The sequence below is a fragment of the Spinacia oleracea genome, chromosome 4 (genome assembly GCF_020520425.1).
Source record: "Spinacia oleracea cultivar Varoflay chromosome 4, BTI_SOV_V1, whole genome shotgun sequence".
NCBI lineage: Eukaryota > Viridiplantae > Streptophyta > Magnoliopsida > Caryophyllales > Amaranthaceae > Spinacia > Spinacia oleracea.
In genome coordinates this window covers 186,075,289-186,092,277 of record NC_079490.1, presented here as the reverse complement: position 1 = coordinate 186,092,277, position 16,989 = coordinate 186,075,289, and the positions used below count along the sequence as shown (strand labels likewise).

At 35.4% G+C, this 16,989-nt stretch overlaps 3 protein-coding genes across 5 annotated transcripts; all 3 read left to right on the top strand.

The window, feature by feature from the left end:
- Positions 1-652: 652 nt before the first annotated feature.
- On the top strand, positions 653-2,838 carry LOC110801771 (cytochrome c-type biogenesis CcmH-like mitochondrial protein). 2 transcript variants are annotated; one of them, XM_022007184.2, is made up of 4 exons: positions 653-810; positions 1,540-1,689; positions 2,176-2,307; positions 2,386-2,838. In XM_022007184.2, the coding sequence occupies exons 2-4, from the start codon at positions 1,546-1,548 to the stop codon at positions 2,587-2,589; spliced, it is 480 nt and encodes a 159-aa protein (XP_021862876.1). In that variant the 5' UTR covers positions 653-810; positions 1,540-1,545; the 3' UTR covers positions 2,590-2,838. The 2 variants fall into 2 exon arrangements, with proteins under 2 accessions (XP_021862876.1, XP_021862878.1); XM_022007186.2 differs by lacking the exon at positions 653-810 and adding an exon at positions 865-1,107.
- Positions 2,839-2,992: 154 nt separating this feature from the next.
- Positions 2,993-6,146, top strand: LOC110801770 (protein PLANT CADMIUM RESISTANCE 8-like). 2 transcript variants are annotated; one of them, XM_056843299.1, is made up of 5 exons: positions 2,993-3,599; positions 3,714-3,984; positions 4,342-4,413; positions 5,297-5,509; positions 5,615-6,146. In XM_056843299.1, the coding sequence occupies exons 2-5, from the start codon at positions 3,759-3,761 to the stop codon at positions 5,704-5,706; spliced, it is 603 nt and encodes a 200-aa protein (XP_056699277.1). In that variant the 5' UTR covers positions 2,993-3,599; positions 3,714-3,758; the 3' UTR covers positions 5,707-6,146. The 2 variants fall into 2 exon arrangements, with proteins under 2 accessions (XP_056699277.1, XP_021862875.1); XM_022007183.2 differs by having other exon boundaries at positions 3,681-3,984.
- Positions 6,147-7,015: 869 nt separating this feature from the next.
- On the top strand, positions 7,016-16,784 carry LOC110801728 (probable CoA ligase CCL8). The gene is made up of 17 exons (XM_056843297.1): positions 7,016-7,216; positions 8,508-8,677; positions 9,058-9,270; positions 10,734-10,932; positions 11,019-11,104; positions 11,390-11,461; positions 11,549-11,599; positions 11,722-11,829; positions 12,154-12,252; positions 12,429-12,521; positions 12,614-12,691; positions 13,105-13,206; positions 14,388-14,478; positions 15,303-15,376; positions 15,774-15,953; positions 16,403-16,456; positions 16,533-16,784. Exons 1-17 carry the CDS (start codon positions 7,087-7,089, stop codon positions 16,578-16,580), a joined length of 1,848 nt encoding a protein of 615 aa, XP_056699275.1. The 5' UTR covers positions 7,016-7,086; the 3' UTR covers positions 16,581-16,784.
- Positions 16,785-16,989: the final 205 nt, after the last annotated feature.

The following is a 16,989-nucleotide window of genomic DNA, read 5'->3' as shown; positions in this document are numbered from 1 at the left end:
GCACGAGCGGTCTAGTGTCCGAGCCGATTAATCAAACGAGATCTCGAACAAAGATCACTAGCCCAGAAAAGAAGCCCTGACCATTAGGTCTAGGTCTAGGTCTTGACCAAGATCATAGTTGAAAATGATATCATAATTATAGAAGTATGTTAAGCAAACCAATCTCGATCAAGTGATTGGGTTGCTAAACAAATTTTGAATCAGTTATTTTATTTTTACAAAAAAGCTACACGAGTACCTCGTTTATTATCAAGTAACTATCAATCATCGTTATTAGTAGACAATTTCTACTTAGCAACTTTCTTTAATATCCTCAATTCTACCCTTAATTATATTTCAAAAATCCGTTTTGTGTTTATATTTTTGAATAGTTAAAAGTAAATAAAAATATTCATCAATACTGATGTCAATCCTTCAAAACCGATTGTGGCCTTGTATAGGAGTTCTCTAAACTTGAGACATATCGTACACATGTCTTCGGTCTTAACCACTAGGCCAAGATCTTATTGGTATTGTGATCGACTTAATAAGTGATCTTGAGAAACTTTTACGCGGCACCCGATTCTGCACAAACCTAACGTAATTAGCCCGCCTATTTACATTATTTATTTATTTTTTGTTTTTGAGGGTAAGCAGGCTTAGTGCATTAATTAAGGGATGTTGAGGAGATTATATTTTTCCACCTAAAAGAGTGAAGAGCAAAAAATATTACTTCGTAGTTGCTTTTTCGAAGAGGGCCGGAGTTCGACTTTCAACTGCGCAAGAATACAACAAACACCTTTTCCTTCTAAAACAGTCTATTAAGAACAGGTAACAAGTTCATCTTTGTCTCTGTCCCCAATAATTTCCCGTTGCAATTCTTCAAAACTTTTGATATTATACATGATTTTGACAATGATACTTGGAACATGAAAAGGGTGTATGCTATTTTCCTCAATTTGCCTATTTTTTTCACATAAATTCCCTTTTTACTTGATTAAAATCTCGTTTATTTGTGGTCAAAAGTTGTGAATTAAGGGGTATTTCTGCATTGTTGATTTCTTTTGAGTAGATTTCCTTGAAGGCTGCTTCTTCTAGCTCGAGTAGTCAAGTTGAGAGTATTTGCAGGTCAGGTGTTCGATGAAATGTCTAAGAGAATATTTCTTTTTCTTCCAAAACCCCTTTTTTAAGTATGAACCAACTACCCAGAAATAGTCATGTATATGGTCTAATCTAATCACTAGGGAATTATGTTGTTGCCTTGTGTATTGGTAGAATCATAGTTAACTCAGATATATTTTGTTAATTATGGATCAATTTGACATGAATATGGGTTTTTAATGGCACTTGAATTGGTAAGGGTATGTGGAAAGCTAATCTAAGGTAGAAGTAATAATATTCAATAACGTCGAAACTGATAGCTAAATGCAAGGCTTGAAAATGGAAGTTTGTTATTAGTGGATTGACGAGAATGCATTGGAACATAGTGGAAATGATTTAGTGTGAGCAATATTGCTGTTATTATGTCGTTTAAGTTTGTCTTCTCTTTCCGTTCTTTAGTCAGAAATGGCGAATGAGGAGGATCCAGGAAAAAAACAGCAAATTGTTGATGCCAGAGCAAGAAACATTAGTCATAATGTCCGCTGTACTGAATGTGGAAGTCAGTCTATTGAAGATTCGCAAGCTGACATTGCCATCCTTCTTAGAAGAGTAAGTCCTATTATCTTATGTCTCTATGTATTTTGATAAGCGAGAAATTCTAATAATTTTGATCACGTCCCCAAGTTTATTAGATGTTGAAAATTCCATACAGGTTCTTAATATGAGTGCAGATTACACATGTTTATGCATTGTATTTATGTTTCAAATGTAGCAACTATGATATCTGGCGTAAGAGTTCAGAGTTGTGATCGTTTCGATATAGAATCCTCAGCTGATGCTCGTATAACTTGTTCTCAGTGGCCAATTTGATTGTAAAACTTTATATTTTCTGGCTATCCCAGAACCCTTGCTTCAGATATTGCTTATTTTATGTTCTCGTTATGGTTTATTCAACTCTACTGTCAGTCTGATTGTGTAATTGATGTGGTACTAAAAGCTGGTGGGATCCATTTGAGTGACTCAATTTGCACAGAAAGCATCCTTGAATTTGGTATTTATCACAGTGCATATTAATGATGCTTTAATTTGGTACAGCTGATTCGTGATGAAATTAAATCTGGAAAAAGTGACAAAGAGATCTATCAGAAGCTGGAGGATGAATATGGAGAGACGGTGCTTTATGCCCCAAAGTTTGATATGCAAACTGCAGCTCTGTGGCTTTCTCCTGTTAGTTTCATACTCTATTATATGAAAGTTATTTCTTTTTCCTTATATCACATTTTTAACATTAGGAATTGGACAAAGCTTCTTGTTGCAGGTGTAGCTGCTGGAGGTTGGGCTTATAAGAAACACAAGCAAAAGACAAATGTACACATTATGGCTTTAAACCTTGTGAGAGGGGTTGCATTGACACCAAAAGAGAAAGAAACAATGCTTGAAATCCTTACACCACCTCCTTCACAACGAGCAACAGCCTCTTACTGGTGGAGCAGACTTCGAAGCGGATAAGGTGCATGCAGAAGGGAAGATCGTTGCGTATTGTGAGGAACGCAAAATATTTGATCTGAATTGAATTGAGGAGTATTTTTCTTCATTTGCAAGTTGAAAATTTGTGTGGTGCATTGGATGTGCCATGTAAAGATTTTATGATAATATGATCACATTTTGTACAAATGAAACCTCTGACCTCTTTGCAACGTTTTTGCATTTTCATCTTCTATTGACTATCATAAATAAGATGCTTATGCGTTCGATTTAGTGCTTCCATTCTTATGATTGCTGCTATTTGGTTCAGATCTCTGGTATGGATATTCATACACTTGACACTGCCTCTATTTCTGTTTATGCTACATTGTTTTCATTCCACTGCATCTTCATTGCCTCTTTTCGTTTTCCTTCACTGTTGTTTTAGGCTATTCGCTTGTACTTCAATGCTATCAAGCTGATATTGACTTATATCATTTAATTTTGTGGTTGCACATCTGGCTAGGTATCAGAACTCACAACTGATCTGTGTACTTACATTCAGTTAGTATTATAGTAAAATGCTGATGCTGTTTCTGTTTAGGCATATGGCACTTAGACAGACTTGGGAGCATATTGTACCTACTTACTCTGTTATTGCTGGACGTCGTTCTTTGTCTGTTATATATTATTGTGATTGGTTGTCTTTGATAATGTTTTAACTATTCTTAATGGACCTTTCAAATAATTGATCACCTGGTGTTGGTAGAGTAGTGACAGCATCATCATACTTCCACCCCACTGCTGATCCTTAGCCGGATTGACTTAGTATCCTTATTTAATTGGTTAAGATCAGACGTGTCATGTATTAAGTAACGAAGGTGCCTTGCATATTATTCATTTACTTCAAATGCTATAGATATTTTCTCTATTTCCTACATTGTTGGTCAACTATATATTGCTGTGAGAGGTGCAGGCATCTTTCCAACAGTTGTTGAAGAAATTACAGTGCAGATCAGCTTTTGCTTTGGATGTTTGTACCAGATAGTTTTTCGGTAAGACTTATCATTGATGCATGTGAGAATAGACTTTAAAGCTCTTTCTTGTTTCCTGATTTCTCTTCATTGGTTCATCAGTTCTGGTGATCAGACAAACTTGTTATTCATTAGGTGCTTGGCTGCAAGTTGCCATAAGAATTGTCAGAAGCACATCAAATGGTGCTATTCACGATTGAAAGTGGTGATCATTTCCAAGCTAACGTTGATTCAGAGATTCAGCCAGTTGTTGATCCTGATCAGTGTGATCCTGTAGCGGAGACAAAAAAGACAAAAGCAGATAAAAAGGTAAAACAGAAAAAGAAGTCCGAATCCGATGTTGAGGCCGCTATAGGGAACCCCTGGACTACAGGATTGTTCAATTGTCATGAAGACAGGACAAATGGTGATATTCCCTCATCATTCCCATTTTTTGATGTTACTTCTTTATTTCATCTCATTTTCTTGCGATTTACAACACAGTTCTTAGTTCAGGGGAAATTTCCTTATAGAGCGCGCAATTTGGATTATACACCCATATTTTGGTGATTTTTTGACTATGTGGAAATTACCAATGATTTAACTTGAGTAAGATATCTGAAAAATATATGATTTGAGTCACAAGAGTATTCCCCCCCCCCCCCCCCCCACCCCCCCACCCCTTAAGCCAGCTCAGTTCCTGGTGATTAGAAGTTATAAAAGCGTTGACAGATATATCTACTTACTCACATTGTTTGCACCTTGGTACGTTGTTTTTTTGCAGCGGTTGTTACAGCATTTTTACCTTGTATAACATTTGGACAAATAGCTGAAGTACTGGACGAAGGAGAATTAAGTAATGCCAAAATCTTCCTCTTGTAGTGTAGTTAATATTGCTTTTCATCCTATTGCCATGTTAAGATAATGAGAAATTGAGAATCAACGGTTATTCCAGATTATATTACTGTTACCCTAGTCTGCTAGTGCAGAGGTTTAATAATATTTTAACCTCAAAATTGTCAAAACTTTTCAAGAGACGTAATCTAGCCACCTGAGCTCATTGAAAAGAGATTTGACAAAATTCTACTGTTGTTAAGTGTAATTGAAGTGTTAATATTGCTTTTCATCTGCAGTATGATAAAAAATTAAAAGAACCACTGCTTATTTCAGATTACAATATAATCCATCTGTAATCTGCTGTTGTATAGTGAACTAGTGGTTTATCATAACCAAAAAATCGTCAAAATTATCATGATATATAATTAATATTTAGTATAAACCAGTCACTTGTGAATCTTGTGATTTGAGCTCAATGAAAACAGACATAACAAACTCCATGTAGTATCGTAAGTAATGTCAACATTTAGGCTCCATTTGGTAGGGTGTAAAACGTTTTCATGGAAAACGATTTTCCCCTTTTCAATCATTTTACGTTGTTTGGTTTGGCAAGGGATGGAAAACAATTTTCCATAACTCCCTCAAAGATGGAAAACCCTTTTTCATCTGAAAGGGAGGGAATCCACTTTTCCACCTTTCCTCCTCAATCTTCACCATCTTCTCCAAACCAAACGGAGCCTTAGAGATAAGCAAAGTCATTGAAAGTTTTTTTCTCTCTCTGTTTTCATCTTTTAACCCCTATTATTACTGAAGTATCTTGAAACACAGAATCGAAGAACTAACGTGTCATTCAGACATCAGTTTCTTATTACTAAAGTTATCTTGTGGTTGGATATTTGCAGCATCTCCATGGGGAAGTTTCATTTACCTTGTGTTGATGCCTACACTTTGCTCTCAATGGATTATGGGCTCGAAATACAGGAAAAAGCTGAGGAAGAAATATGATTTGGTTGAAGCTCCTTACACTGACAAGGTCTCACACATCTTTTGCTCGAGCTGCTCTCTTTGTCAGGATTTCAGAGAGCTCAAAAACAGAAAACTTGATCCTTCTCTAGGTATTTTTACAGCTTTGCTCTATCAAATTTCTGCCCTTTTTCATTGCAATTCTTCATATAACTTTGAATTAGATGAATTATAACTTCATATGTTGTGTGTTGTAGGCTGGAAAGGTATCCTGGCTCAACAAAAGGGAGAACAGACTAAAGATCAGCTAGCACAAACTCCTCCAACAAATCAGGAGATGATCCAGTAAAATTAGGGGTGGCAATTCGGGTCAAGGGGTCAGTTTTGGGTTTGGTTTCGGGTCGATTTCGAGTTGTGTCAAAAAATATCAGAAATATTGTAAAACTTAATATTACTAAAAAATATGATGAATGGGTCAAATCAGTTCGATTTCAGGTCATTCGGGTTCGGTTCAAGTTTGGTTTTTCATGCGGTTAAATATATCATTGGTTTAATATTTCGACATTTTTTGTATCGAGTTTTTTTAGGTCTCGGAATCAGGCTCTGAATCTATATGGTGAAGCCAGTTGTCTAAGTATAGGCTTTGGCACTTCTGTGTCATCCGGGCAACCTAGTTTATATGTTGTTGGATAATGATAGAGTGACCCTAAGGGTTGATGTAACCCTTTCAATGTGTAATTGTGACTCGTTACAAATGCATTACCTTATACTCTCTCCGTATTTATTTAAGAGATACACTTGGTCGGACACGAGTATTAAGAAAAAGAATTGAATGAAATAAAATAATAAAACAAGTGGGGTTGGGTAGATATTTTAATAAGTAAACAAGTGGGGACCATGTCATTTTGGTGGGGTGAGAGTGTGGGGTGGGTTTATGAAATTATTTGTTTAATAGGATGGTGGGTCATATGGTAAATTATATGTATTATTTAATTAGATGGTGAGATTGAGATAAGTTACTAAAAATGGCAAGTGTATCTCTTAAATAAATACGACCGAAAAAGACAAGTGTATCTCTTAAATAATACGGAGGGAGTAACACTTTCTCTCTCCAATTAGTTACACATATATTATTTTACGTTATATGTATTTTAAGGGTTGCCATCAACCTCCATGGACCCGTCTTATGCCAAGCCACTTGTTTCGGGTTGGGCCATGTCATGTCAAAATTTCAAGAGGGCGACCCAAACACAACTCAAGCCCACATGCTCTCACCTAAGGCTGATTTTACTCACGTATAAATTATTTTGTTTATGTCGTGCCGTCACTTGATGCGCGTTTTTCAAATAAATTGCGGTCCAAGCCCAACACACGTCCTACGACTTCGTGCCAGTGTCAGACCGTGATTTATCGTGTTTCGACCCAACTCGGCCCAATACCATCTCTAATATTTCCTACCTAAAATGTTGTTCAAGCACGACTCACATCCCAACACGCTCAATATAATAGCATAACGTGCCGTATTTTTTTTCACACTAGCCCGTGGCCCGACCCCTGGCCCGGCCGGGGCCGTGGCTTGTCTAGGGATGTCCCGGCCCGGTGCCATCTTTAAAGTCTCTCCCTAACTAACTGCAATTGCATGCTTATTAAAAGGGCGGGAGTAAACAATCAACTACCCACCAAAAGGGAGGCATTGACTCTTGACTGGTTGGGGGTGGTGAGCTAATAGATGACAACATTAAATAAGGTCATCAATCAATTCTCCACTTTAAAGTCTCGTGTTCATCTGAAATGCCCATGCCATTTCTACTTCTTTCTTCCTCCTTCGTCTTGGCAATCACGCCCCCATTTTTACTCAAGTATGCTCCCTTTCTTCTCCAATTTTATCGCCTTTTCTGGGTGTTTCACATTTATGCAGATAACCTGTTCGACGAATTGTCTTTTTGTTTTTTCTGCCTTTGTTTGAGTTTCCTGATTTGGGTATTCATCATATGATCAATTATTTCATGTGGGCTTTTGGATAAAGTTTAGAATTCTGGGTATTTGGAGGATTGGTGATGTTGAAAGAATTTGATTCTTTTTGTATGATTTTTTTATGTAATTAGAACATAGAAATAGAAGGTGATCATGTAACTTCCTACACATTTTAATTGAGATTGAAATTGGTTATAATTTGTTGCTTCTGTCATAAATCAACATGCAGGAATCACATTTATTATTTTTTGTTTGAAGTTATGTTTGACAATTGACATTTTTTTTTGGTAAACCGACAATTGACATTTTGTTCTTCATGTCTTAGTCTATAGTTTTCCTGGGTTACTTACATAAATATTACCTTTTAAGTAAATGACTTACTTTCTCCATGTTCTTAGTTGTTCCAATTTGATTTTTGCGTTATTCATAATTTCATACCCCACCTTGACTATGTTATTTTTAGTGATATGTAAAAGCGAATGTTATGGGTTATGTCGCAAATACACAATGTTGTATGTTATACGATAGTTAGAGATATTAATGATCAAAGTTGTGCATTTGCAAACGTTAAAGACAAAGTAGAACTGCTTTGAAAAAACAAACAGAGGAAGTATTAGGCAGAACTGTATGTTTGTAGTGGGTGGAAATATTACTTCACTACCAGATTGTGGAAAACAAACTGAACTGGTCTTGAAGTATTGGAGAATTCCAACTAATTATGATCTATATCTTTAGTGAAGGGTGTTCAAAGGTATTACTTTAGAAATAAAACATGTGAGGATCATGGTGCTTCTTCTCAAACATGGATTGCAAGCTTATTACATCATTTTATTTCTTTCCAATTTATCTTGGCTCTGCAATGGTCGTGACATTTCGTATGATCTAGTGTTTCTGCATTTAAGTTTTATATGTCAGGGACAATTTACACTTTTCTTGCAGAATTTGTTGGCACTCTCTTTCAGTTATTAAGTGAATCAAACTGATCCCTATCTTTATGATTATAGACATGATTCTGTAATATCTGTATCCTAGTTGTGGAGATTGTCCTACAGTTCTACTGTATTTCTTTCCTTTTCCTAAAAAAAAAACAGAAAAAAGCTTACTAAGTGATTGCTGAAATTTGAATTAGTTTGACAACTATATCTTTAATTTTTATTTTCTTGTCTACTTGTACAGCATCAAGTTCAAGTTCAATTATGGAGGTGGTTAAAGCCGTTGCAAGTCACGGCTCTGGGGCTAGTGATAGTGTCGCTGTAAGAGCTGATAGAAAAAGTTACAGCTACAGGCAAATCATCTTGTCTGCAGAAAGGATATCTAGCCTTCTGAGTAGTAGTGACTCCCAGAGTGTAAGTTGGACATGCTTTGTTAATTAGTAAGGTCTTTTTTTTAAAGTCTGAAACAGCTTTGTGAAACTGAGACGAATCAAATCACAGTTGCTCCAATTTGTTGGGTTTATATATGTACACCGTACACGAACGAAATACATCTGTTCAGATTCTTCAGAAGAGTACCGAATGCAGATATTAGTTATCATGATTCTTATGCTCTGTACAATTGTTTTCAAGAACACCTCTTTCGGGCCATAACTCCTATGCTTTGGTTGGCGTATTTACTGGATTTTCTATAAAAAGAAATGAGTATAAGAAATATACCCAAAGTCCCAAAATGTTTTCAAAATTTAACTTTCTTGAGGGATTCTGGTCATTCCTTTATTTTTGTTAAACAGATTTCTGAAGGAAAACAGCTTGAGCATTCTTTGGTTTCAAACGATGGCCTTAAAGCCAATAAATCTCTTGGTGGAACTCGAGTTGGAATCGTTGCTAAACCTTCAGCTGAGTTTGTTGCTAGTGTACTTGGGACATGGTTGAGTGGAGGAGTAGCTGTTCCACTTGCACTCAGCTACCCAGAGGCTGAGCTCCTGCATGTCATGAATGATTCGGTTAGCTCCTAAACATTTTCATTTATACACCAGAAGATGGTAACATTTGTATAAATTACAATTCATGTTGTCACAATGTGCATCAGTTCAATCAAATGCTTAGTATATAACTAGGACGTAAATCACTTAATTAGACATGTTAAACTTCAACGGTTGGCTCTTAAAATTTCTTATGTTGACTGAAATGTCATTATACTCAAATTTTTCATAGGATCCATTGTTGAATACTCCGTATGTCATATAAGGCTATAAGCCTTTTGCTTTCAAAGACAAAGGCAACGATCCTGTTTTAGATGTTGGTCTCTGAAACTTTAACTAGCTTATCCTACCTGTAATACTCGCTATCAATTCACTATCTGTATCTTACAACAAAGAGCTTTTTAGTGTTACTTCTCTGCTAGAATCTAAAAGAACATACATTTCCTTCTTCCTGGCCTTATTTATAAGTCCTTATTGTCAATATGTTATTGTTGTATATGTTTCCTGTGCAGTGAATTTGCTATTCAATCTGCTATGAATCTACCTTGATAGGCTTTTGAACTCCAATTGTCTAGAATTTCTCCTATGGAAGTTACTACTACTTCTTCATCCTTTGCTACTACGTCACCCTTTTTTGTTTTGTTGGGGAGGCTGGCGGACAACAGATGCTTTTTCATATAGTCAATTTAAAACGAGAATTTGTGTAAATACTGGATTATCTCATTTGAAGTTTGATCATCTGTCATCTCCACTAGTTCCGCAAGTTAAAGCACATTTACCCCTCAGCAGTCAAACATGTTATTGTCTCCTCGGTTTCATCCAGCCAAAATCAGAGAGTTCCTTGTTTGAACTTAACACGGATATAAAGAATGTTGGCCTCACCAAAAGCTCTACCATGTTTGTATTATCTGAAATTGTCTGAACTTATTCAATTTTACTTGAAATTTCCTGGATTTTGCTGTAGTGTTCTGAAGTTGCTGAACTTAAAATGAACTGTTTAAGAACTTTTACAAATTGAAAGTTGCTACATATTGATTTTGTTGTTGTAATATTAATACGTCTAACAAATATCCGAAACCAAAATAAACATTAGCTACTACTAAAAATAGTTAACGGTAGCGACAAAATCATCACTTTTTATCATACTATGAGGAAATGTGAATTTTTTATATATTCTAAGCCCTTTTTTTTTAACTTATTGAAGTTTTTTAAGGTTTTTAAATATTCTGGACTTTTCTAAACCAACTAAAGATTTGCTATACCAAACATAACTGAAATGGTGCAGCAGAATGCAGTCATCTCAAACCTGCAGTTAACTTGGCCCAATGTGTTGATATCATCCCTTGCATCTAATATGTAATGTTTTTAGCATGTATTAAATAATAGAAAGGATCATCTAATATCTAGTTGCTTGCTTCAATTCTTGTGATGATATCATCCCTTGCAATTTCCACATCACTTTTTATGTTAATAATATGAATCAGGATATCTCTGTAGTGTTGAGCACTGAAGATCACCAGGAGCTTATGCAAACTGTTGCTTCTAAGAGTGCTGCTCGATTTTCTCTTATCCCTTCAGTTCCGACTATGACATCAAGAACTACTCTTAACGGTCATTCTGAAATGGAACAATCAGATGCAGACACAATTTTGAAGGCATTTGAAATCCCAACTAAGATAGAAGGTAGTAAGCTTTTGTCAAGTTTGTAAACATGTATCTCAGCACCTTGTCTATGGTAGTTAGCTTTGTATTTGCTTTCTCATTTACAGAGGATGCAGCATTAATCATTTACACTAGTGGAACAACTGGTAAGCCTAAAGGTGTTGTTCACACACACAGAAGCGTGTTGTCGCAGGTACTCATCAAAATTCCCTCTGAATTATCATCTATGGGATTTGTTTTATGTTTTTAGTTGATGCATATAGAGATAGTTTTTCAATTTCTACCATGAACTGTAATCTAATATTCCATTTGATGTAGCTTTCATGAACTGTCATCTAATATTCCATTTGATGTAACTTTCATGAACCGTCATCTAATATATCATTTGATGTAACTTTTCATGAACTGTCATCTAGTATTCCATTTGATCTAACTTTTCATATCTACTATTCGATTAATTACCCCTTTTAATTTTCAGGTCCAAATGTTGACAGAAGCTTGGGGATACTCTTGTTCAGATCATTTTTTGCATTGTCTTCCATTGCACCATATCCTTCAAATATGCCTTTATAGTGCTTGCATTTTCTTTTTTTCTCGAATCTTGTTTCTTGGACTATCCTTAACTGTTGCCTCACATGTCCATGGTCTTTTCAATGCGCTATTTGCTCCTATGTATGCAGGCGCCACGGTAAGAAGTATTACATCTATATCTAAATTTTGAGAGACATTAATTTGTTGGAGACCATGTACAACAAAATATTCAGGCCTGATATAACATTTTCATCTCGCATACATTTTTTTAAATTGAAGGTTGAGTTCATGCCAAAATTTAGTGTCAGCGGCATCTGGCAGCGATGGCGTGAATCATATCCAACGGACGGGACAAAAGTTGACAGTGCTGTGACCGTGTTCACTGGAGTAGGTCTTTCTTTTTTGGTCTTTTGTAGTTTTAATTGATCAAATAAAAATCATTTCAGGATTATCAAACCTTGCTATTGCTGTTTGTTTACTTATTGGTCTTAAAAATTAGGAAGACAACTAATTTGCTGATCTGGCTCTTTCTAAGGCTATAGCTGGTTTAAATTCTATCTTTTGCTGGTTGATCCGTGTCCCATGACAAATGCTATCCTGCTTCCATGTTCTAGGCTTGTGCTGTGGTAGAGTTGATTATGTTGTTTGCGTATTTTGGAGTGATTGTTATCATGTAAAAAGGTCCTTATAATGGTGTATGTTTCTGTATAGGTTCCAACAATGTATTCTAGATTGATACAAGGTTATGAAGCAATGGACTCTGATGTACAGGCGGTATCAGCCTCGGCAGCGAGCAAGTTGCGACTCATGGTAATTGGATTATCCTTTGCGTAATACTTAAAGCTGTATGAATTAGTATCGATGGTCTAATCCTCTGTGTTTAAATGTTGTCACATTACACTGATTTTCATGACCGTTTTCCACTACTTATATGAATGAAAAAGTAACCAAAAAGTTGTCAGAAATAATGTTAATTTATCTTCCAGATGAGTGGATCTTCTGCCCTCCCTTATCCTGTTATGCAGCAATGGGAAACTATTACGGGGCACCGCCTTTTGGAACGATATGGCATGACTGAGGTTAGTTTCGAACCATAGGTATCACTTCCCTTCCAGGGAAAGGGCATCTAGTGAAGTCTCTTTAATGGTGGTTATTATGGTTCAACATGTAGTTTATCATGGCACTTTCGAATCCCTTGCAAGGCGTGAGAAAAGGACGCACCGTTGGCAAACCGTTTCCTGGAATAGAGGTTAGTTCTCTAGCTCTGGCGCAAATTCTTTGAATGTGTGTTAGAACAATGCAGTCATTAAAACCTTTGGTGTCAGTTCTATGATGTATATGCCTACCAAATTTTGTTGCGAACTGTTAAGGATATAATCCACATGTGAGTATTGAACTAGTTATCCCACATTGGAGAAATAGAGAGAGATTGACTAACATATAAGATTGGTGGGCTACTCCAACTATCACCAATTGGTTTTAGGATGGAACCCGTCAGACTTCTATGCGGTCAATCTCTTCTCATGTATGGGCTTGTGTTAGGCCCAGTGAGTTTATCAGGAACATTATGTATTTAAGTATGAAAAGTCTATCAGGTAGATGTGAGGACCTCTTCTCTTATATATATATCTGTAATTACTTGAGCATTTTATTAATTGACAGGTCAAGATTCTTGCAGAGGAGGGCAATGGAAATGAAACAGGCACCGGTGAGCTGTGTGTCAAAAGTCCGTCATTGTTTAGGGAATACTGGAAATTGCCTGAGGCAAGTATTTTCTGTAAATGATTATGCTCATCTAGAATTCTGCTCAAATTTTTTATTTTCGTCTTCCTTTCAAGTTTAATTGTTTGAATTACGTTATAATACTAACAAACACAAACACAAAATTTTGAGTGCTTGCTTATTTTCCAATCTTGATTAAATTTCCAGTGTTTCTTATAGTTACTTAATGCAAGAAAGGAAGATCCGTTAACTGTGCCTATGGATCATTAGCTTCTTTGTCAAGTTGCTAATATTAAATTTTAAAGTTATAAAATTTGTTTTTCTACAACCACCTTTTAATCTAATTCGATGAACTTCTAGACTTCGCTTCACCAGTCCCCGCCTTAAGCTTGACTCCATTGAATTTTTGAAACTCCACTTCAGTGATAGGCGTGCTCACGCTTTAACTACAGATGGCAGTAGAATTTATCCCAAAGTAGAGCTTTTAAGGCGTTGTTTGTACTGTTATGCAGACTGACTGAGTATATGCATTACTAAGGGATGTCATTGCAACTCAAATATTCTCTTCGTCCCAATACATAATATTCCTTGTTACTATTATAGTGTGTCAAAGTTCTTTTTAGTCAAAGTCAGTGGTTTATATATTTATTTTTCAATTTCCTCTCTCTTTATCCGACGAACTCCTTTTTTGCCTTCCTTTCTGTCCTAGCTAACACTTAAATTTTCTTATTTATCATTTCCTACTATTCTATTATATTCAAGAACTACTCTGAAACCCTTGTCAAAGTCAAGTAGTCAACTAGCTTAGTACTTTGTTTTGGCCTTTTGGGACGGAGTAGACTACACTGCCACACAACGTGAGAGTGAGAAAGAACTATCTTTTGGAATTTTTCAAATTCCTTTGATGTTATTTACTTCCTTCGTTCTTATTTACATGACACAATTTCCTTTCAGGGAAATTCCTTTTTAGTTGACACAATTCTATTATGGGAAAGTTTTATATGGTAAATTGTCATCTTTGCCCTCACTTTTAAAGAGGAAAAGTGATGGTTGGTGGTTGTTGTTAAGGGGCACTTTTGTCCTTTATCTTTCTCGTTTACCTCTCCTAGATATTTGTTCCAAAATCTATTGTGTCATGTAAATAAGAACGGATGAAGTATTAGATATAGAAATTCAGGGGGTTATTTGGATTAGTTTTTCATTTTGGTCTATTGTTCGTCTAGGTAACAAAACAATCATTTACGGAAGATGGGTTCTTCAAGACCGGTGATGCTGTCACAATAGACGAGGATGGCTACTTCGTTATTCTGGGAAGTAAGTCACGTCACTTGTTTCTGATATCCGACATATCCTTTATAGTCCACCATTTTGTGCAAATATATGAGTTTTCGTACATTACATTCCCTTGATAAAAGTGATTACCAACTATGGGAGCAATTTATTAGTGTTCTTTCGACCATTTATTGTTGTGTACTAGGAATTGTTTTCTTCCTTATATAGCTCGAATAGGGTAAACATACTCAGTTAGTTGAAGTTCTATATAAATGATCGATATTCCTATCAAGTTATCACCAGTAAGTCTTGACCATGATAAACAAGAACATTATAAATACCAAACTTCTGTTGTTCTGCCATGGTTATGCATGGACATTTATTCGTCGGGATGGTGGATGTTCTTAGTACCCTAGTTTCTCTCTTGGTTTTCTGCATTTCTTGCAGAAAATTTGAAAACGCGTAATAAGGATTTTCAGCATGTTGATAATACTCCGTTTTTGTTCTGACCATTGTGGAGAATGTTAACACTTCCTTAGCTTTTGGGATACATATTTCATGATGTGGGCATCATTGACTCATTGCTAGTGTCTTTGACAGTCTTTGGACTTCAGAACATATTTTGCTTTGTCTTTGACATGATTTTTTCAATAGACAGTAGACACAAAGATCATTTTAAGCTGATTTCAACGTTGAAAATTGCTCTTACTACTGAATCACTGATGCAAATTTTCAACATTGAAAACTGTTCTTACTACTTACCTACCGAGTACTGAATAACGTGGTTTTACATTCTTTTTTTGCCACTATAGATTCTATGTCGAATGCTAATTATAAGTTGTTAATTATATTTTTGTTAAATTTAGGAACAAGTGCTGACATCATGAAGGTTGGTGGCTACAAGTTATCAGCATTAGAAATCGAAGCAGTTCTTTTAGAGGTAAGTTTGTCATGGATATCTTTACAGCAGACAAGAGAAAGAAAATGAAAGATAAAATACAAAGTATATCTTTTCAGATATTGAGGTGTTTTAGGCCTTATAGTCACATTTTGCTTCTTGTGAAACCCTGAAACTAAAAGGAATAAGAAAATGGTGAATATTAATCCGATCCGTGCTTTATTCTGTTCACCTTATTTTCACTTACAGGAAAAATAAGTTTAGTTAAGTCCAGATAAGTTCAAGAAAAATAAGGGTTGACCAAGTACAACTTATAACTAAAATAACTTTTGATAAGTTCTAATAAGTTCAGATAAGCTGATATAAGACAAATTCAGAAAAAAAATAAGTGAAAATCAGGTGAATAGAACGCACCTGAATCAGCTCTTTTTTTTTCCAGCATCCTGCAGTTTCAGAGTGCTGTGTATTAGGCCTAGCAGATAAAACCTATGGAGAAGTTGTGTGCGCGATAATTGTGCCATCTGATGAGATCAAGAAAAAACAGCAGAAAGAGTTGAAGCCCGCTTTAACCCTAGAAGAACTCTGCTCATGGGCAAAAGAAAAGCTTGCCCCTTATAAGGTATTCCTAATTTATGTACTTCGTATTTGTTTTTTGATAATTGATATGACTTCTTTGTTTAATTACTCCGTATCTGATTACATGTTGTTTAGTCGATAACTTGATATACGTATTGCCAATGTTATCAAAATCGGGATTCTACTTTGAATCGAAAATGACTCTTATAATTGAATCGTAAAAATCAAGATTACATTCTCAAATTTCATTGAAAGTACTTATGTTATAGGTCAAAAAGTTAATAATTGAAATATATAGTTGTTTCCTAGAATCGTGTAGAATTGTAAATCGAATAGTAAGACCTATTTTAATCGTAGAATCTTACGATTCTAAGATTTGAATCGCGATTTTAATAACCATGCGTAGTATTGTAGGAGTAGTATTTTTAAGGAAAAGAACACACATTATTAACCTGACATTGTTGTGTTTGTGATTGTTACTTGACTTTGAAGCTACCAACAAAACTACATATTTGGGAAAGTCTGCCTCGTAATGCAATGGGAAAGGTAAATGACTGCCCTTGTTTCTCTCCAACTCTTAACAATATCAAAGAGTTCCCTCTAATTCGTGACTCGATTTCAGGTGAACAAGAAAGAATTGAAGAAATCACTAGTTGCAGAAGGACAGTAATTTCATTTTGCTGTGAGGAATGCAGATATATAGCTAGCAGTTACAGAAATAGTTTCGTTTTGTTCAAGTTATAGAGAAGCTCACATTCTTTACCATATAAAACCATGTAATATTAAACAGCTATTCAGCTAACAGTGAATTTTGTTTTGGCTTATTTAATAGTTATTTATATATCAGAAGAACAAGAAAATAATCCTTTTATTCTGTCTCTGCTTGCAGTAAATTTTGTTTTGGCTTATTTTTATACTTTTGTATAATTATCTGTTGATGTAAGTTATACTTACAATGTTACGAGTATCATGGTACTCCTAGTTTTCACATCATTCTTTTTTTTTTGACGGGGAATAACAATATCATTAATAATCAGTCATACGACATTTACAATGATAAAATAGATATGCATACCAAA